This window comes from Pseudorca crassidens, chromosome 9, assembly GCF_039906515.1.
Source record: "Pseudorca crassidens isolate mPseCra1 chromosome 9, mPseCra1.hap1, whole genome shotgun sequence".
Taxonomy (NCBI): Eukaryota; Metazoa; Chordata; class Mammalia; order Artiodactyla; family Delphinidae; genus Pseudorca; species Pseudorca crassidens.
The window spans coordinates 6,250,533-6,272,944 of NC_090304.1; the positions used below are offsets into that span (position 1 = coordinate 6,250,533).

Here is a 22,412-nt window from a genome sequence, read left to right on the forward strand (position 1 = left end):
ACTTCCATTCGCATTTCACTGGCCCAAGCAAGTTACATGGCCCAGCCCATAGGGAGAGAAGAAAATATTTCAAACAAATAATAAAATCTAGCAAAATGGCCTCTGGAGTCAGGCAGGCTTCAGCTTTACTAGCCAGGTGCTCTTGGGAAAGTCCCTTATTCTCTAGAATCTATATACTGGAGATTATAGGGCCTACCTCCCAGTTGTGACAATTAAAATTAAATAACATATTTTTTTAAGAAAAAGAAGATCTAAATAAATGATAAAGTATATCAACTCACAGAAACACTTAATACTATAAAAATGCTAATTGCTACCAAATTAACCTACAAATTCAGAATAATAACAATCAAGATCACAATAAGATTTTTCATGGAACTTAACTAACTATAAAATTCATAGGCGGGACTTCCCTGGTGGCACAGTGGTTGGGAATCCGCCTGCCAATGCAGGGGACACAGGTTTGAGCCCTGGTCCGGGAAGATCCCACATGCCACAGAGCAACTAAGCCCCTGCGCCACAACTACTGAGCCTGCACTCTAGAGCCCGGGAGCCACAACTACTGAGCCCACGTGCCACAAATACTGAAGCCCATGCACCTAGAGCCTGTGCTCCACAACAAGAGAAGCCACCGCAATAAGAAGCCCGTGCACCACAAAGAAGAGTAGCTCCCACCCACCTCAACTAGAGAAAGCCTGCGCACAGCAACGAAGACCCAAAGCAGCCAAAAATAAATTTAAAAAAAATTCATAAGTAAGATAATGGTTTTAAAAACCAAAGGCAATTCTGGAAAAAAATAAGGAGGGGGGATTTGCCCTATCATGCAACAAGATTAATTCTAAAACTTTAGGAAATAAGACTCTATGATACCAGCCTAGGGACAGACATAAAGACTAGAGCACCCAGAAACAGATCCAAGCATATATAGAGCCCTAGTTTATGAAAGCATAATAACACAAATTATTGGGGAAAGGAAAAGATTTAAATTAGATTCCTAACTTGTATCATAAATAAACATAAACTCTAGATTAATTATAATAATAATTAAATTTTAAAATTTTAGAACTATTAAAAGAACTATTTAAAAGAATATCATGACTTCAGTGTAAAAAAGAATGGTCTCAAATCAATGATTACAGCTTCCACTTTGAGAAACTAGAAACAGAAAAGCAAAAAAGATCCAAAACAAGCAGAAGAAAGGAAAGAATAAAAGATCAGAGTGAAAATCAATGAAACAGAATACAACAGAAAGAATATGGTTCTAGCGAGACTGATTAAAGAAAGAGAAAGTGAGAAAGTAAGAGAGAGAGACGAATATAAACCACCAACATCAGGAGTGAGAGAGGTGATATTGCTAGAGATTCTACAAGTGTTGGAAGGATAATAAGGGTATATTATGAACAATTTTATGTCAATAAATTTAACAACTTAGATGAAATGGACAAATTCCTTGAAAGGTACAAACTACCCACACTTACTCAAAAAAACAAAATAACCTGAATAGCTCTATAATCATCAAAGAAATTGAATTTGTAGTTAAAATATTTCCCACAGGGCTCCCCTGGTGGCGCAGTGGTTGAGAGTCCGCCTGCCGATGTAGGGGACACGGGTTCGTGCCCCGGTCCGGGAAGATCCCACATACCGCGGAGGAGCTACGCCCGTGAGCCATGGCCGCTGAGCCTGCGCGTCCGGAGCCTGTGCTCCGCAACGGGAGAGGCCACAACGGTGAGAGGCCCACGTACCGCAAAAAAATATATATATATATTTCCCACAAAGGAAAAATCAGGCCCGGATGGCTTCCTTTGATGAATCGTACCAAATATTTAAGGAAGAAATAATACCTTCCACAGAAATTCTTCTAGACAATTGAAGAACAGAGAATACATCCTAATTCATTTTATAAAGTCAGCATTACTCTGATACCAAAATAAAGTCATTACAAGAAAAGAAAACTACAAATATCTCTTATGAACACAGATGGAAAAATTATTTTTTAAATGTCAGTAAATCAGGCTTCCCTGGTGGCGCAGTGGTTAAGAATCTGCCTGCCAATGCAAGGGACATAGGTTCGAGCCCTGGTCCGGGAAGATTTCACATGCTGTGGAGCAACTAAGCCCGTGCGCCACAACTACTGAGCCTGCACTCTAGAGCCTGCGAGCTACAACTACTGAGCTTGTGAGCCACAACTGCTGAAGCCCACGTGCCTAGAGCCCGTGTTCCACAACAAGAGAAGCCACCACAATGAGAAGCCCACGCACCGCAATGAAGAGTTGCCCCCACTCGCCGCAACTAGAGAAAGCCTGTGCGCAGAAACAAAGACCCAACACAGCCAAAACTAAAAATAAACAAAATAAATAAATTTATTTAAAAAAAATTTTTTTTAAATAAATAAATAAAATGTCAGCAAATCAAATCCAACAATACATAAAAAGGATACATAATGCATCAATGGCCAACTGGGATTTATCCCATAAATGCAAAGTTGGTTTAACATTTGAAAATCAATGTAATTCACCATATTAACAGCCTAAAAAAGAAAAATCATATGATCTTCTCAATAAATGCATAATATCATTCGATAAAATCCAACATCCATTCCTAATAAAAACTCTCAGCAAGCCAGGGCTAAAAGAGAACTTCCTCAAACCAATAAAGGGCATATTTAAATATTAAAGAAACGAAGACAAATTCATTTATTTTAACTTCTCTTGATCTTCAATCAATCTTCTCGTTATAAAATCTTTCCATGTGTTATGCAAATTTAGCAGCAAGAGACTATTTAGAATGTATCAAAAGCGTGAGGGTTAAGCGTGGACTCACAGGATAACAAATGACCTAAGTCCCCAAGCTCTTCCCTTACTTCTAAACTTAATATCGGAGACTGAGGTAAGTCTCAGTTTCCTCATCTCTGAAACAGAAATGGTGATAACTTATGTCTGACCTATCTCTCGAGAATGAGGTCATGTCTACAAAACGAGCTCCCAGGAGAAAAAGTGTTAGATAAGTAGTGAGATTTAGAGTTGTTGATCTTGTAAGATAGAAAATTATAATAGATTTTAAATTTTTGACTATGAGCATCTCAGATTTTAAAAACATATATTAAGTCAGACATCCAAGAGTTCACCATTGTGAGTTTTTCACTCAGTGTTGAGCAAGCCTGGACACATCAATCTCTCTAATGTATGAAAAGCACAACTCCTGACTTCCATTCCCAACAAATTAACAAAAGGGACAAAACTAAATATTTTTCTTTTTAAATCTCCCTGATGCCATTTTGGAGGCAAAAGCTGAACTATCATAACTATGTAACCGTACATCAACAGCAAAACTGTCTTCCCCACTTTCAAGGGTTGGTATTCCTATCTAGTCTTTTGAAGAAAACAAAGTTGTAAATTTTCTTACTTGGGAAAAATACATGAACATTTTTTTAAATGATTGGCCAAACTGTATTTTAGTAAAGCGTTAAATTATGTCAATAAACATGGGAATGAGGAGATATTTAAAATAAGATTAAAAAACAAGTAAAAATAATATGACTAGGAGAGACAAAAAAACAGTGAAATAAATAAAGACCTATATATATATGGCTTTTTTCATATTCCTCCAACTCATCACTCTCTTCTACCCTTTCTTTTCCTTCTTTTCTTCACTAAAGTAAGGACATGTTAGGAAGTAGCTTCTAGATTTGGGCAAGAAGGACAAGCTAAAACTATCCCGTTTCACCAAATAGATATTTATGATAGAATTAGTTCTACATAAATGGATAACAAATGAATATGTAAATGGATTTCTACATAAATGGATAACTATATGATGCAGAATAGTAGTACATATGTTAATATAAAGGAATGAGAATTTTTAAACACGTAAGAATTTATCTATCTTAATGAGCATCATCCTTCAAAGTGCAGAAGATTATTCTAATTGACAGAGTACCTCAAATCGGGTCTGAGGTGTTTTATTCTAATAAGCAATTGGGAGTCATTAAGGGAGGAATATAAAGCTGTGTTTAAATTAATAAATAATTTAATAAATAATAATTCTACACTATAAAAGCAAAATTAACCAAAAATTCAATTACATTAGATAATGGAGAAAAGAAAAGGAGAAGTCTCCCCTTCCCCTCAAAAAAAGCCAAAACTTTTAAGCCTGGAGAATTATGAAAATGTTAGTATCACTGAAAGGAATGGGGATTACACAGTAAGTTAGTTTAAGAAAATGAACCCTATTTGAGACATGTTACACATGATATTCCAGAGGAACCCTCAAATGGAATAGTCCAATTGACAATCAAAGCTAGAAACACATTAGAGATAGAGACCAAAAAAAGTCTCATCAACATAGAAATAATAGTTAAAGCCTTAAAAGCAGAAGATATCTGAAGTAAACGTAGAATAATGATGCAGAATAATAAAGGGAAGAAAGGCATATTGGTGACTGAACTTTAGAGAATATCCTCTGTGTTACCAAAGAAGCACTATGGTACTTATCACACTGTGTTTTATTTTCAGAGGTACCTCTCACTATAACTTTTTTGTGGCAAGGTAGAGGTTCAATAAAGGTTTACTGGACAAAAGTTCAAACAATTAGGTACCACAGACAAAAGAAAACTTAAAAAGAACATAAACTTTTAGAGAGGTAGAAAAACAGGGAGATTATCTTGGTCATCATTTATTAATCCAGCATAAATAAAACACCCAGAAATATGAGCCTGTGTGTATAGGAACTGATCTGAAGTGGTCCAGATCCAGAGAAAAAGTACCTTGATACAACTCTGATAGAATAGATTGAAGAGTAAAGAAAACTGAAGCTGGATGGCTCTACAACAGTACAGTTCCCCTAAAGAGAGGGCAGACCTCTTTTTAGGCACTGAGAGAAATCAACTGAGCAATGAAGAGGATGACATAGCTAACAAACTGAATTCAGAGGCATATGAATTTTGTACAGATACATAATTCTTTAGCACTGGGAAATCTGATGGTTAATGAATCAGCCACCAGAGACTTCCTGATGAAGTTAATTACATAGTGTAAAGATTTGTGAATAGACCAATTCAAAGCAGTTTGCTAATAATGTTATAGGAATGCTAAATAAGTAACAAGAGTAATAAAGGCATAATTAATGGTACATAAGTCAGGGAGCTAAGGAATTCAAATCTTAGTCTTGGACAGCTTCCTTTGTGAGCTTCACTGAGTCATTTTTGTTACTAATTAGTAAGAATAAATAGCATTATTAAGTGGAAGTTAATATCATGAGCCCTAACAGCTAGAGAGAAGACAGGCTAAAGTCGGTTACTAAATGTGATTGACTATGAGCAAATGACTCAATTTTTATTGTGTATTTGATGTACACTACTTCCTCTTTGTACAAAAAGTTAGCCACCTCCACTTCATCACAAGGATATGAAAACAGACTAAATAAATATGCACAAAATTGCTTTGAGCTTTTAAAATAACAAATTAAAACTAAGTCAACATGACACAAACTGTCTAAAGTTTGTATTAGCATAATAAATAGGTGGTTATTCCATAAACTATACTCAATACCTTCTCCCTATTATTAACAATGATAATAAAACCATTTCTTTGTACTTACATGGCTTTTCACTTTTTTCAAAGCACTTTCACAAATATTAGACAAAGAAGCAGCACTATGTATGATCTAACCACTCATTGTGCAGTTTAGGTTTAAGTTGCAGGAAATATTCCTATCTCCTCCCTAGAGTTAATAACATATTCCCTTTTATTTTTATGAATTTTCATTTCTTTCAAAGCACCTTCACACATTTAACTGGAGCAATGGCATTAAGAATGCCTTTCCACTCTTTGCATCATCTCAGTGGCATAATCCAAAAAGGAAGAGAACTAAAGATTGATAAATAGACTAGATGATTTTGAGGCAGTCAACTCATGATTCTTAAAGTTGAATTCAGATTTTCTAAAAGTCTTAGAATTGCAGCAAACTCTCCAGGACAGTAAGCTGACTCTCTCTTTCTTCCAGGCATAGGCTTTGGGAGGCAGTATAATCAGATGATTAAGATATCTTAAATATGGCACTAAGGGGAGAAATCAAATCTATCATATTCACCACTGTAACCCCTCTGTGTCAAGCACAAAGCTCAGCACACAGTAAATGCTCAATAAATCATCATTTTGATTATTACTACAGGGAGAACATTCTACCCAAGCTCCCACAGTACATCTGTTATGGAGCTAAGAACAAAAATCTCAATTTTTTGTTTTATTACTTTTCCTCCACAATTACTGCTTTTAAATGTGTGCACACCAAGCAGAATCTAAACAAATTAGGACCACAGAGCAAAAAGCTGAGGTTTATTAGGAATCCAGTGTACAGACAGCTGGAAGGTAGATTCAGAGGGCCAAGACAATTTCAAAGGCTAAAGGGAATACACCTGATGACCCTTAAATTAACAAGCAAGCACTTTTAAATCCCCATGCTTAAACTAAAAATTACTTCAGATAAGAAGTTTCAAAAGGTAGAACTGTTTCCTACATGTTTATGTCTTTAGTCTTTCATATTGTGAGTTGCAAAAAAATAGTTTGTTCTTTTCTTTGATAAGACCAAGATAAAGGAAGGTACTTTGGTTTATGCAGTAATTGAGTTGCTGGAAATCTGGGTATAAATTAAAATTTTAAATTGATTGTATTTTAAAAAGCATTAAGAAACCCTGCTATTTGAAAAAGTCCAACGGTAATACATTTCACAAACATTTACTTTATAACATTATACCCTTCTAATGTAGCTTTTTGATTGTTTCTATATTTAACATATAGCATATTTTCTTAAAGCAGTGACAAACATAAGTCAAAAAAACCCCACCACAGTTAATTAACTGTACTCCAATATAAAATAAAAAGTTAAAAAAAAAAAACCACAATCTATTTATATTCCAGGTTTAGTTGGGGAAAGTTTCTTTTAAAAAAATTGTTTTGTAAAATTTGTAAATTAACCACTCATTAGGAAAAGACAGACCCATTAGATAATATTTACAAGTCACACAACCATAAAAGATAAAAATGAAAGCACAATGGTTCTCAAATCATTTTGGTCTCCTTAAAATAATGTATGTATGTCCTTTGGTTTTAGATTATTCTCAAATCAAAGGAAAGAAGAACTTCTAAAACTAAGGTCACTGAAAACTCCTAAACCGTAAACCTTGGCATGTGGAAAACAGTATTAATACCAGCCCAAATCTTTTATAGTAAAAGCATTCTCCATATATTATTTCTTTTAGGTAGATGTGAACAAATACTTTACTAAAAATTGTATTTTACATCTGGGAAAATTCTGCCTGAGGTTGTATACAGATTTTTCAGAGAAGCTACAGTGACCTAGGTATCTTGTCTTAGGTCTATACAATTTTCCTGTATCTGTACAATTTTATAGATCATCTTTCAGCAGGATTTTCAGATAAATTACAGGATAAACTGCTGCATGGAACATGCAAATATACTAAAAAAGTATTCATTGTTTATGTGAAATTCAAAGTTAAGTGAGTGTCCAGTATTTTTATTTGCTAAATCTGACAACTTTATCTTTCAGTATATGTTAAATTTGTTTCAAAAATACCAAATTTATTGACAGGAAGAGATTTAATCTTGTGGAAGTTGGGTAATTCTTTACCTTTTAGGATCTTCTTGAGGACCAAACCGCCAAAAATGCTTCCTGCAGAAGCAACTGTAAGAAACAGAATACAAAGAAGTATCATAAATAAAGCAATTCAATGGATTTCATCTAAAGAATCATATGGGAGCCTGAAATCACTGTTTATAGATACAGAACATTAAAAGATGGTCACTACTAATGAATTCAGTAAAAATGGAGGCACCAAAGAAGTATTATGAGGCTACAACTGTTCAGGGGCAGAATAACTTCTTAGAGATGAGAACCAAATAGCAACTCTTTTTACCTATATTAAACACCAGGGCTGCCTCTTTGAATATTACTATTCCTGATAAAAAAGGATCATAGGAAGACCACAGACTCTTGCTAGTAACCAGAGTATATCATGCCAATAACTCATATTCCAGTATGAGATTCAATTAAAATTTTTGGCCTTTCTTTTAACCAATTTACTCTTTAGTAAATTTACTCTTTACTAGACTATCAGGTAAGAATTATCTGTACCTAGAGTTCTAAATCTGAACATTCCGGCACTTAGAGCAATAATTCTTCAGGGAAAGACAGTAAGGGAGGAAGCAGGTACCTAAGAGGGGGGAAAAGATCAGAATCCCCTGGAGGCTTTTTTTCCCAAATAGAACATGACTTCCCCCAGAGTGATGCGACCCCACAGTTAAGAATCTAAGAATCACTGCCACAAGAACCAATGGAAATGTGTCTATCCCTCAAGAAATATGTATTCTTCAGGCAGGGAAAAAAGGTTAAGAACCACTGATCTAGGGTGAGAGGCAATACCATTCTCTAAATGTGTGCTGTCCAATATAGTCGCTACTAGCTACATGAGGCTATTTAAATCTAACTAAATTAAATCAAATGAGAAACTGTTCCTCAGTCACACTAGCCACATTTCAAGTGTTCAATAGCCAAGCGTGGCTAATGGCTACGGTACTGAACAGCATAAAGAACATTTCCATCATCACAAAAAGTTCTATCAGATAGCATTGTTCTAGATCTCCAGATTTTGAATGATTCTGGATAAATGATACATATTTCAAAAGGCCTGAGCCCAGGTAGCATAGAATATTTAACAAAAACAATCTTTTTTTTTTTTTTTAAACTTAGTGTTCCTCACACTGATACACTGATTCTGACCTAAAGGAGTGGGTGATTGTGATTGGGACACGGATGGAAGGTGGTAGCAGGCCGACACCAGTGATTAGCAAGGAGCTAGAATATCAACAAGAAACAAACCACAAACTGTATGTCTCACAGTGTGTCCATGATGTTTCTCAACTGCATATATCACACTGTTCCCTCTAACAACCTTTCTTAGTTTTAACAAGTATCATACCAACAATTGTTGAAAATGGGTCACTTTGGGTGAACATGTGCAGGGAGAGCAATCATTCTGCCTGCTCCACATCCAACCCCAAATTTTCAGCTATGCTCCTAATCTTTCTGTATTAAATAAAGTGCTACCCTTCAAATGCAAAGATGACAGAACACATATTTTTAAAGCCACAGCATTCCCCCAAATTCTCTTTACAGAAGATGATTTTTTAAAAAGCTACGAGGTCAAATATGTTTGGGAAATGCTGTATACTACAGCCCATTTTTAAAGATTCACAGTCCGTGCTTGCATATTAAAGGTTCTGAGAAGATCTAAAGTAACAAAACTCATTTGATTTTAACCAGCATTCCTCAAGTTTAGATGACTGCATAACTCCCTTCTCATAATTTATATAAACATCCTGTAGCACACATTTTGGGAAACACTGCAGTAATAATACTTGTTAAAGCCTTCAACAATTACTGATAGGAAAAACTACTGGGTTGGCAAAAAATTTCCTTCAGTTTTTAAGTAAAAATAAAAGACATTTTTCATTTTTACCAAGAACTTTATTGAACAACATATTCACAGTTTTGTTCCACTACCTTCTGCCACTTTTCAGGCAACTTCATAATTCCATCTTCCCAAAACTTTTTATCTTTTTGAGCAAAGAACTGGGCCAGGTGCCTTTCACAGTCTCCAAGGGAATTGAAATTTCCATTAAAAGAATTCCGTAAAGACCGAAATAAATGGAAATCTGAACGTGCAATGTCTGGTGAATACAATGGATGAATCAGAACTTCCCAGCCAAGCTGTACAGTTTTCACCTGGTCATCAAAGAAACATGCGGTCTTGCGTTATCCTGATGGAAGATTATGCATCTTCTGTTGACTAATTCCGGATGCTTTTCAGAGTGCTGCTTTCAGTTGGTCTAACTGGGAGCAGTACTTGTTGGAATTAATCGTTTGGTTTTCTGGAAAGAGCTTGTAATAGAGGACTCCCTTCCAATCCCACCATATACACAACATCACCTTCTTTGTATGAAGACCAGCCTTTGGTGTTGTTGATGGTGGTTCATTTCGCTTGCCCCACGATCTCTTCCATTCTACCTTATTGTACAGTACCCACTTTTCATCTCCTGTCACAATTTGTTTTAAAAATGGAACGTAACATTCGTTACGTTTAAGTAGAGAATCACATGCGGAAATACAGTCAAGAAGGTTTTTGTCGCTTAACTTATGTGGAACCCAAACATCAATGCAATTAACATAACCAAGCTGGTGCAAATGATTTCTGTTTTAATTTTATTTATTTTTGGCTGCGTTGGGTCTTCGTTGCTGGGTGCGGGCTTATTGCAGTGGTTTCTCTTGTTGCAGAGCATAGGCTCTTTGCACGCGGGCTTCAGTAGTTGCAGCACATGGGCCCTAGAGTGCGTGGGCTCAGTAGTTGCGGCTCGTGGGCTCTAGAATGCAGATTCAGTAGTTGTGTGTGGCACACAAGCTTAGTTGCTCAGTGGCATGTGGGATCTTCCCGGACCAGGGATCAAATCCATGTCCCCTGCATTGGCAGGCGGATTCTTAACCACTGCACCACCAGGGAAGTCCTGCAAATGACTTTCAACACTTGATTTGGATATTTTGAGTATGCCGGCTATCTCCCGTGTAGTATAATGTTGATTGTTCTCAATTAATGTCTCAATTTGATCCCTATCAACTTCAACAGGTCTACCCAACCGTGGAGCATCGTCCAGTGAGAAATCTCCAGCACGAAACTTTGCAAACAACTTTTGACACATTCAATCAGTCACAGCACCTTCTCTATACACTGCACAATTTTTTTTTTTGCGTTTCAGTTGTGTTTTTACCTTTCTTGAAATAATAAAGCATAATATGCTGAAAATGTTGCTTTTTTCTTTCATCTTCAATATTAAAATGGCTACACAAAAAGTCACCAATTTGGTAAGTTTTTTTCTAAATGCACGCTGATATGACAGCTGTCACAATACAATCTAACAAAATTGTTTTGAATGAAGTTAAAGACAACTAAACACTACTAGAGCCATCTTACAGAAAAAACCTTTTGGCCAACCTAATATATAGTCATCCCTCAGCTTCTCACAGATGGACCATTCCAGCAACAAAATTTTCTGGTTTGTTGTGAGTTGCATTTTGTGCCTCTAAAAGAGATTTTGAAGAACTAAGGCCCAGTACTTGTGAATATGACCTTACGTGGAAATAGGGTCTTCATAAATGTCATCAAGATGAAGTCATACTGGGTTAGAGTGGCCCTAAATCCAATTGGTGCCCTTATAAGGCGGCCATGTGAAGACACAAACACAAGGGAGGACATTACATGTAGACAGAGACAGAGATTGGAGCAATACATCCACAAGTCAAGAAACACCAAGGACTTGCTGGCAACTACCAGAAGCTAGGAGAGAGATAAGGAATAGATTTCTCCCTCAGAGCCTCCAGAAGGAACCAACCCTGCTGAGATCTTGATTGTGGGTTTCTGGCCTTCATAACTGTGATAGAATACATTTACTTTGTTTTAAGCCACCCAGTTTGTGATACTTTGTTACAGCAGCCCCAGGTTTAGTTCCCAGCCCTAGCCCAATGACACCAATCCACACTTTCAGGTAAAGATGACAGATTGAACATACACATCTACTTTTACTCCCTCCTGAAATCTCAATAAAATGGAAAAGGAGTATTTTTTAAAGGAATAAACCCACAAAGATAGAGAATAAGAGAGAAAGATGATTATAATAAAATTATAGAAACAGAAAAGCAGAAGGACTAGTGGGAAAGGATTTCGGACTCAAGACCTGAAAAATTGAATTATAAGCCAAAAAAGGGAAAGGTGAAGAAACAACACCAATTATACAACAAAATCCCCAAAGACTCAAAAATGGTAGTATTAGGAACCTCTGGAAGTAGTAGTGGGAGCCAAAATAAGGAGAGTCAGCTGAAAAAATGAATTTAAGAAGTAGTCAGATCTTTAGATTCCCTTCTCCACTCAGCCTTCTAAGGACTGGCCCTCCCTAACCTTGGTGAGGGGGTGGGGAGAGGTTATTCTTTGAAAAGATAGAAGCATGGGTCTCTGGGCTGGGAACTAAAGTTGTACTAAAAACAAACGGATTGAGTGAACATAAACATTGAAAGCTAAGATACAACCACCCCCCACTCCCCCCACCCCAATCCCTCAATCCTAGAATGCTGGCAATCTGGCTTTTTATCTACCTGGTGAAAGACTCTGAACATATGCATAGAAAAATCTAGAAGAATATATACTGAATGTTAATAATTATCTCAAGGGGTGAGATTACTGAAGAGTCTCATTTTCCATAATATATGTTTCTGTAATGTTATAATGTTTCATGACAAGCACGTATCGCCTTTCCTCCTGTCAAAAAAATAATAAAAATAATAAAGAGACAATAAGCAGAAGAGAAAGGTCCCTTACACTAGACGGGCTGAAGAGGTCCATTAGGCTCAAAATGTCTATGGAATTCAGTTTCTTGCCAAAAGCTATTGTGGCTCAAGTCCCTTTCTTTGAGTGAAATCAACCCTGCCACCTTGAGCACAGTTTACTGGATCAGAATCAATGCACAAGCTAAGAGAACCATATGCAGACCAATATCACCCTAGCCAGGTAACTAACCACCTCTCTCACGAATGGTGGGAACTCTGTCCAATCAGAGTGGAGTTCATGTGGAGTAACAGCAAACCAAACTATCATACCCCTCTTGAGGATGTTCACTGCTAGGTAAACAAAGAGAAGACAGGTCATTCCAGTTCAGGTGCGAAAATGTCTTGTAGAGCCTAAAGTACTATCCAGTCTCAACTGGGACTCAGGGTGACTCCTCTAAGGCTGATGGGACAACTTCATTCCAAAGTATTCTTCAATAAACCTACACACACACACACACAGCCAAAAAACAGTCAGACAAAAAAGTTATCACTTCACAAGTTCAAGAAAATTAATTGTGTCAGGGCCACTCAATGCATCAGCTTTCCAAGAGTACAGGCAAAAATGATGAAAGAGTTAAGAGCCAAATGGAAGAGATATATATTTTCAAATTAACTGCAAGTTAGGATTATCAAAATACGCACCATTCATCATTTAATTTTTTTTTTTGGCTCTTTTCCAACTACCAAAGGCTGGACATGAACGAAAGAGGATACAAAATTCAATGTAATATAATTTAGCTATGAAAAAGGAGGTTAAAACCAAGAGCAAGAGTTAGATTGTTTCTGAGCAATCTAAACTTAAACCAGTAAAATAAATAATCCTTTGATAAGTCATCCTACTCACCTTTCCTGTATGACAGATTTGTAAATCTATCACCAGATACTTATTTCATAATCACTTAAGTTTAATTATGGAACAACTCTGGAGTAATAACATAATAAAAGATTATGACTAATTGAAATTTTTAAATAAACTATAACATAAAGCATGACAAAACAAAGACAGAAATCAATATTTTTTCTTCCTCCACTTACTAGTTGTTACACAATGAAGAGTATTTGCCTGGTGCTTAGAATTTAATGCTTCTATGGAAATCACTAGCTCTCCTTCTAGCAATGCTCCCTTTGATATTCTTGCTGTTTCACACCTCCAGTGAATAATTAAATATTTCAGTATCTGAAAAGGGCACAATTCAAAGAAAACACAACCTTCTTTAAAAAATCATGGTAATAATAAACTTGTATGACACGGTTAAATTAATAATTCTCATTTCCAAAAACTAATATTCTCGCTTGCAAAATGTCAGATTTACAATTGTTAAGAACGAAGCATTGTGTCTAAACAGAAGAAACAGCTAGGTGAGTGACATAAAAAAGGAGACAGCGAAATTCAACACAATGTCCAAGACAGGAAATGGAGACAAAAAATTGTTTTATTCAAAGGATAAGTTCATCTGGAAATAATAATTTGAAAAAATTAAGTGGGAGTTTGTTTTTCCTGTTTTATTTTTTTCTTCTCCCTAAATAAAAGCCAACATGAAGATTATGAATAAGAATGGCATCTGCTTGTGAATCACCTTTACCTTTCATTAAATCAACACTTCTGAGGGTCAGAATACTAGTTGAGAGCATTGGCTCCAGAAGCAGATGCCTGGGTTTGAATCCCTGATGAGCCAAACACTAGCATGTGACCTTGCACAAATTACTTAACTTCTCTGTACCTCAGCTTCCTCATTTATAAAAATGAGGACAAATCTACCACATACAGCAGCTGCTGAACGTAAACAAAACAATATGTGCAAAATGTTTAACACAGTGCCTGCTATATAGTAAATGCTTAATAAATATTAGCTATTATTTCTAACAAATTCATCTGCACACAATATTTTAAGTTTAACAGGTCTCCACGATTTCTTGGTAAAACATTCAATCTTGATGAGACCATTTTAAAATAAAATATATTGTATTTAATTTCCATTACTATTTATGAAAGTAGACTCTCACTTCCACACTGAGGTACCATAGCGAAAATTATTACACGCCCCCCCCCTTTCTTTTTAAAGGCAGGGAGATCCCAGCACGAGAACTTGGGAACTAAGATCCCAATCTGTACCAGTTTGTAAGAAAGGTTTCCAGGCATTTCTACAGTCTAACACTTTCCTTCACACATCCTCTGACTTACTGTGCTCCCTCTGTTCAGATTTTCCCGCAGTTTCTTTATCCATAATGAGAGAGCAGTTGGGAAAAGAACATCAGCCTGTGAGTCAGAAGCTCTGGGTTCTATGCTAGGTTCTGTCATCTGTAAAATCTAAACCTCCAACTCTCTCTGATAACAAAGAAGGCAGGAAGCCTGGGAGAACTCGAGGTGCCTTCAGGTCAACTCCTTGTGGCCTCTGGTCCTATTTCACCTGTCTAGTAGTTACGTACTAGTAGTTAATCTGTCTAATACGAGGCCAGTAGTTAAGAATTCAATCATGTAAGGCTGTAAAAACGCTGTCATGAATGAACAAAGGTGGCAAGTCGGGGCCAGGTGTTCAGTCCCACCCCCCAGAGCATCTCTGGCGCGTGCTGTGGTCCGAGCTGGGTGAGTGAGGCCTCCGAACCTCAGCCTCTCATCAGGCAGCTGCTCTGGGACCTGACCCAGGAATCCCCTCCACACCTCGGTTGACCCGCGGGCCGGATACGGCTTTCCCTCGCTCCCACTTTGCACCGGATGGCCCCGACTTCCCCCCAGGTCGCCCACCCCTGCTTTCTGCTCGCCCTCCCCGGCACGGGCGGGTCCTCCTGGGCTGGCATCCGGGCTTGAACCTGGGCGTCCGCTGAGGTTTGGCAAACACTTGAGCTGCCTGAGCCTCGGTTTTCTCCGCTGTCAGGTGGGGGCGACACCAGCGCTCAGAGGACGGCCATGCCACCCACTGACCAAATTCTCCTCACTGAGCACCCCGCGGGCTTTACTGCCCAGATGCTCCCACGCCCCACTTCTCCTCTGCTCCTCACAACCCCGCGAGGGACACGCTGACTTTCACCGAATCCTATCATTCCCGAACCTTCCTTCTCCCCCTCAGGCAAAGCCAGACCCCTCTGCCCAAACTTCGCGGCCTCCTCACAAGGCCCGTCTCCTCAGAGTGTCCTCCTCCGCTTTCACTCCCTTCCCGGCATCACCTCGCAGACAGCCACGGCCGTCCCCTCCATTCCACGCGGCGAGCAGTAGCGACGCCCAATCGCTGGGCGCCCGCCAGGGATTCGACCTCCGCCCGCGCCCACGCCCACGCCCACGCCTGGCCGCGCGACGCCGTCCCTTCCCGCCCGCGCGCGCGAGCGAGCCCCGCCCACCGGTTCGCCGCGCCTGCGCACTCAGCGCCGCTCCGCCCCGCCCTTCTCCCCTGCGGCGAGCAGCGAGGACCTGGTAGGAGTGGTGCGGAGGGTTTCCGCGGTAGCGGAGGTCCGTGGGCCGGCTGCTGGGCAGGCTGCGGGGTTGGGGAGAGCCCGCGGGTGGCAACCGAGGCTGCAGGCGAGCAAGAATGAGGACAGGCCACCACTCCTCCCTTCCTCCCGAAAGAACGTTTCCACGGTCCCAGCGCGAGGTGCAGCCCTCATCTCTTTGCCTCCGCCGGGAGAAGGGCTGCCGGTGCCGGAAGCGAGATCCCCAAACCGGTGCTTGACCTCCAAACAGTCTCACCGCCAGGGGGGACTGCCCCAAGTGCCCCAGGCCAACCTCTGGTTTCCCACCCTTGGCAAGTTAAAAAAGAGTTAAATTTGAATTTCAGATTTTAAAAAATAATAATTAAAAGAAAACAATTTTTTAGTCATATGTGTATCCCATGCAATATTTGGGACATATGTATACTAAAAAAAAATTCGTTCTTCTGAAATTCAAGACTGGGCGTCTTGCATTTTATCTGGCAACCTGTCCCAAGCAGATCCCCAGCTTAATCCCAGGGTGCCCAGCCAGCCCCTAGGCAGGATCTGGAAGGGCACAAGCCCCCCAAGTTTGTGCACTAAATATGCCAACGACAGGACCTGGATTTCTTAGGCTCCAGCTGACAGAAGCTCCGGGGATTTCCAAGAGCATTCCCAACTGATCGGGAAGGCAGTCCTCCAGAATGCAGCTGCTGAACTCAGGGCTTTTCATGGAGGAGCATGGTAAGAGGGGCTTGAGCCCAAACTGATGATTTGGCAGTTGGTTCCTCAGGCATCCAAAAGAAAACTGGTGAGAGAGAGTCCTGCCTGGCAGAGCGTTGCCCAAGGAGAAGGGTGGTGCAGGGTTTTGGCTGCTTTCCTTCAAGGAAAATTCTTCCACCCCAGCTCCAGAAAGCCAGGACTGGGCAGAACAGGCAGGGGAGCTGGCAGAGTGCCTGTCCAGTACATAACCTTGGTGCTACTCCAGAGGACATGACTATTGAGGCCTGAATCACAGAGCCTTGTCCATCTTTGCTCAGCACTGTTGACCACCCTCCCCATCTCTGTTGCTCAATAGGTAGATCTATTGCAGAAAGGTGGCTTTTATTTATGGAAAATTCATCATAAAACCATCTCGGACTTGATATGAGAACTGACTTTTGGGGAATCGTTGGAGCCTTCCTCTCCCTTTCACTCTCTTCTCTCTCGGGTGTCCCCTTTAGGAAGGGGAGTTGCCAAGGGGAAGGGAGCTAAGATTGAATGACTACCTGTTGTAGGATACCACTGGCTCTTTACATCAATTTTTTTTACCCTCACAAGTATCTTGTGAGATAATTGTTATCTTCACTATCTGATGGGTGAGAAACCAAGATGCTGAAGATGGCTCTTTAAAATGTTTCCCATGGAGAGTGTTGGCTCAGCAGAAAATGCCCCACCTTGAGAATGACACTGGGAAGGAAGGGTGGAGGAACAGCTGCCAATGTAGAAGTACTTCAAGTGAGTTGGTCGTCCTGCTTCCAGCTCTTGGCCTTGGAGTGAGCATCAGGGATGAACATGCAATGGAATACCCAATACCATCCTAGATGCAGGGGAGGCCTAACAGAGGTGGCCAGGGACACAGCCAGATGTAGGCAGAAGTGAGGAAGGGAGCCTGTGATCCGAGGGCCTGCCATCAGGATTGCCACCACATAAGCCATTGTAGTCAGCAAAGTTTGATGCAGGCTTGCCATGTGGTGGGCACTTACTCTGTGCTAAGTGGTCTTCACCTTTCCTTTATCTTAAGTAATCCTCCCAATCTTGTTAAGGGAAGTGTTATAATCGTTGTTTTATTAATGATCAGAATGAGCTTCCAAGAAGAGGTTGTATGACACTGAGTTTGTAAATGGCAGAGCCAGAATCTCAAATAAAAATCTCTTAACCACTCATTCCTTCTCCCACGTGGATATGACTGCCTAACTGCTTGTCTCAGAGTGCTGTAGTACAGGGACATTAACATTACCATGAGAAGCCAACCCCTCCGTGCAAAAGCTAAGACAGTGAACTCAGGTACCCTCATCTCCCTACAAACTAACGCTTGAATGAGCCACAGTTCCCACCCTTCTTTCGCCCATCGGTGTGTGCCCCCATCCTGTTTGAGGTCTAGTAATTAACATACTATTGGACTGACTCCACATTATTAAAACTGTTTTTACTTAGACCCCATCCTCAGAGCAGTGGAGTGTTAGAGCCAGAAGGGATTGTAGTAGAGGTTATCAGGGATCCCCAATAGATGAAAAAATTTGAGGCCCAAAGAAACGAAATGACCTGTGTGAGGTTAAGGTCACCTTAGTCAACCAGGTCAACCGAGGAGCCTTTGGATGCTGCTTTGGACATCTTCAGCCCTGGAGTTCAGGGTCATATTACCAGTGTCTTCAGAGGGCCAGTTCTCCCCTATCCTTAGACTTAGTGGCATATTGACTCTGCATTCCTCCACCTACCTCAGGATTTGGATTACTGTTGCATGTCCACTTTGGGACATGCTGTTTATTCTGAGAAGAAATGCCCTGTCTGGGCAAAAGAGCCCCGGATTGATTCTGACCCAAACCCAAGGGTTTGAGCGGAGCCAGAACATCCTAGGGAATGCTACCAGGTGAACAGTGACATTTTAGGAACTGTTGAGCTGTCTTTCCCTTTTGAATGTGCCCTCTCTGTGTATATCATTCCTGGATACTTCTTAGGAGCTACCTTGTTCTCAGGCTCCCCTACAGCATTCAAAGGCCCCGAAGAGATGACCCTAGGCACTTACGTGGAAAATATCCCTGAGGTCCCCCTTATCAGGCTGTTGCAAAATTAAGTCCACTTGAGTAGTTTCTTTCCCCCTGGGAATCTGTTGAGAGCCTGCTTCTCATATAGGCAATAGGAAAGGGTTAACTGCCTCTCTCGGGTCCTGAGCCAAGGCTGTGCCCCACCAGTTCCCATAACCGGGTTTCCTGAAATGGAGCAGGTCCCAGGTGCCTCTCCACTAATCACATCCCTGGAAATGGGGCCAGGAAGCTCAGATTAGCTCATCCCTTCACCTTCTTGAGGCCTTCTCCACCTGGAGCACAGAATCTGGGGCAGCTTCATGACTCACCTCCCTCTGCTTCCCTATCAGGGGTCAGAAAGGGATATTCTCGCAGAAGAATATTAGATTATGGGGGGCACTAGAGGCTATAGTGGTGCTGACTTTTGTGCCAATTCTTGCACTACAGCAAAGGAAAGATTCTCCCCCCAAGACGATATCACTGTTTGTATAACTAGAGTATTTCTTCTTCACCCCCATTCCCTATGTTTTCTTCCACTCCTTCTTAGAATGACTGACTATGATACTGGGTAGCTTCCTGTTTTTTCTGGCTGATAATCAGCCTTTGCACAGAATCTCTGATTTCTCATCTACTAGTAGCAGGTTCTGGGGCCAGCCCAGGATAGCATTCCTTTCCTGTTAGTGTCTGGTTTCTCCTCTTTCTAGATAACCCATAAAATGTATATCACAAAGTGGTTCTGCTCTCCGTAATTGGCTTTTTACTTTCTCTCTAGGCAGAGCTGGCTTTGTCCTGCCAGCTGGTGTCCACCGGAAGGGAAGTATTCTTTGTAGCATAGAAGACTCAGGAATGGAAACAGCAGTGTGATCTGGTCACATATGGCCAAGTAAACCAATTGATTCAAAGGCCAGATGATCAACTTTACTTGAAAGACAAGTAGGCTAACTGGGACAAAGAATCTTCTTCTAGGTGCTCCATTAAAGAGGACACTGGATCCACATGTTCAGTCTTGGTTCACTTGTTGTATAATTACAGTACTCTGCAGTATTTTTCCAAGAATGCTGGTGTACAAAGTCTTTAAAGCTAGTAGTATGGAAACTTGGTTGAGCTTATCTTTCACTGGTCTCCAAAGTTGACTTGATTTTCACCCATTCTAGCTTTAAGGCCGCTTCTATCTTCTGTTTCCCCAACTTTCATTCTCACCAGCTGAGAAAAGGCTGTGGGATCAAAAGTCTAAAAGGGTCAGGATGTCTTCATTCTTTTCCCATTTTACTAGTCACTTTAGGTGTTATGTTCTAGTTTTCCACAACTAAAATAGGAAAATTCTCCCAGGAATATGGTTAAAATAACATCTGTGAAACAATTGGAGAGTTTTAGAATCTTTAAATTAGAAGAAATCTTAGAATTCATTTAATCTAGTACTTCCCAACCAGAGGAGCAATATTTTTTCCAATTCATTTCCTTTATCTCCACCCCTCCTCCTGAATAGCCTCTCTCTACCTCCTTCCTCAACCTAGTCCTGGTAACCAAGGCAGAGAATTGATCTAGTTTGCATATTTTGTGTATTTAGGATTGGGAAATACCTCCCTGATTTCATGCAAGAGTCATTCCAACTGTCCTGACAAGTTGATACCTAGCTTTTACTTGAATTGTTGAATTTACTTGAATTGATGAATTTACTTGAATTGTTGGGAAAGATGCCACCTCAGAGGCAATCCATTCCAGTTTTGGACAGCAGTGGTTTGGTAGAGTTTTCCATTATATTGAACTGAAATCTCCCCTGCTGTATCTTCCACCCATTGGTCCCAGCTCTGCCCTTTGAAACCACAGAGAATTCATCTAATCCTTTTATAAAGGGTAGAGGGGAATACCCAGAATTCTTATTGTTAACTTGTCACAGTGGTTCAGAACTGGCCTGAATGATTGTATTACAGATGTCCTTTGCTTTATACACTAGCTATGTTCCTGAAACGTGTAAACCCAGTTTTGTGTGAATCAAATCATTTTAAACATACTGGGAAACTGTCTGAAAGGAACGCTGTTATCAGTTCTTTCATTAACTAAAAATTGCTTTTGTAATGCAAATAACCACCCCGTCCCCGCATTTAACCTTTTTTGCAAGTCTAGATCTTCATACTTGATGTTTTACTTGAGGGGAGATTTGCCTACATACAAAACAAGTAAAATAATGATAGTAGCAATAGCTAACATTTGAGCCCTTATCTGGCTCCAGGTGTCACGCACCTGACATGCATTATTTAATTTCTCACCACAACTTCCCTTAGAATGATCCTCTATTTCCACTGTTGTGGAGAGGCCACAACAGTGAGAGGCCCACGTACCGCCAAAAAAAAAAACAACAAAAAAAAGAAAGTCATGGCCCAGAATTTCAACAAGGTCACAAGACTCTAGAACCTTGTGTCTTTACCACCGGGAAGTTTCAAATGCCAATAATAGTTGAAATGACTAACTCCTAGCTATGTGCCACAGCACAAGTAAATCAGGCTACGATACAGAAAACTGACCTGAGATTTCTATAGCTTCAAAGATGGACACAGATTCTACTCTTTTGGGGTTCTGGCACTGTAAGTTTCCCAGCACAACTCACATTTTCCAGTGCAATTTGATCAAGGAACCCCAAAGACATCCCTTCAGTTATTAGCACTAAGCAGATACTGCCAAATTTTATTTCAGATATATGGGTATCATCAGACACTTTTTCATGGGAGTCTGTGTACTCCCAGGGCTTTGCGGCATAAGCTTCTTAGAAGAAAAAGTAGTTCATTATTGCCAGGTAAAAGCAAAAGTATTGAGAATCATGGTTGAGCCCAGCCTGTTCCTAGGTGAGTTGGAATCATTCAAATGTGTGGGGGTTTTTTTGTTTTTTGTTGGGTTTTTTTGTGGTACGCGGGCCTCTCACTGTTGTGGCCTCTCCCGTTGCGGAGCACAGGCTCCAGACGTGCAGGCTCAGCGGCCATGGCTCACAGGTCCAGCCACTCTGCGGCATGTGGGATCCTCCCAGACTGGGGCACGAACCCGTGTCCCCTGCATCGGCAGGCGGACTCTAAACCACTGCGCCACCAGGGAAGACCTCAAATGTGTTTTTAGGTCCAGTTTTTAATGGTGCTTAGGTTTGCAAGTTAAAAGTAGTTTGGGAGGGATGGTCCGTCAATAAGTACTGTTTTAAATCCACACTGGACAAAGATAAATGGTTGTAATACTTCTATGTTCTCAAATCAGTTCCAGTTTCTCCAATTTAGTCAACAACAGCATGCACTCACAACATTGCTCAGCTCAGAACGCATCCCGTGAGGCTCCTAGAACCCCAGGCTTTTCCACACTATAGAAGGGAGCTCCAGGTAGGGCTCTTCCGTCCTCCACACCCCTCCTCCGCAGACCACCGTCAGAACTCCCCATTTGACTTGAGACTTTATCTTGGCTCATCCTCAGACTTTTGCTTTCAAATACATGATCATTCTTTGCAAATCATGTCTGAATTGGTGTTACACAGGCCTCCTGGTCCACAGTCATCTTGGGAAATCAGGTCAGTCCTTGTAAGCCCTGGAGCTCCCATCGCAAGCCCACCTTTCTGACCTTTACTTGTACAGCACGCTTGTTTACAACCTCAGGTCACAGACTTAGGTGAGGAAATATGTAATTTTCTTTCTTTCTCGACCTAGCTCTTCAGCCCCCATTTCTACTAATGGCAGAAAACTGGTAAACCACGCCGATTCCAGACAATTCAATCATCTCAAGTTTTAAAGTCAGTCTCTTAGGATTCTCCTCCCA

General features: G+C 40.3%; 1 protein-coding gene and 1 long non-coding RNA gene across 27 annotated transcripts in view; one reads left to right on the forward strand and one right to left on the reverse strand.

Annotated features, from left to right (window-relative positions):
* Positions 1-15,755, reverse strand: part of TOP6BL (TOP6B like initiator of meiotic double strand breaks) — an 89,145-nt gene extending 73,390 nt beyond the window's left edge. For 17 of the 26 annotated variants that reach the window (XR_010945910.1, XR_010945908.1, XR_010945909.1 and 14 more), the window contains exons 1-3: positions 14,627-15,543; positions 13,480-13,621; positions 7,645-7,698 (exon numbers count right to left, since the gene is read on the reverse strand). Coding sequence is in view for 15 of the 26 variants with exons in the window: in XM_067748160.1 (XP_067604261.1) it covers positions 7,645-7,698; positions 13,480-13,621; positions 14,627-14,743 (313 nt within the window). In the remaining 11 variants the exon portion in view is untranslated. The other 9 variants (XM_067748174.1, XM_067748157.1, XM_067748155.1 and 6 more) reach the window with 8 other exon arrangements.
* Positions 15,756-15,826: 71 nt separating this feature from the next.
* LOC137229925 (uncharacterized) lies at positions 15,827-20,920 on the forward strand. Its single transcript, XR_010945918.1, has 3 exons — positions 15,827-15,886; positions 16,478-16,587; positions 19,399-20,920. It is a non-coding gene; the product is annotated as an uncharacterized lncRNA (long non-coding RNA).
* Positions 20,921-22,412: the final 1,492 nt, after the last annotated feature.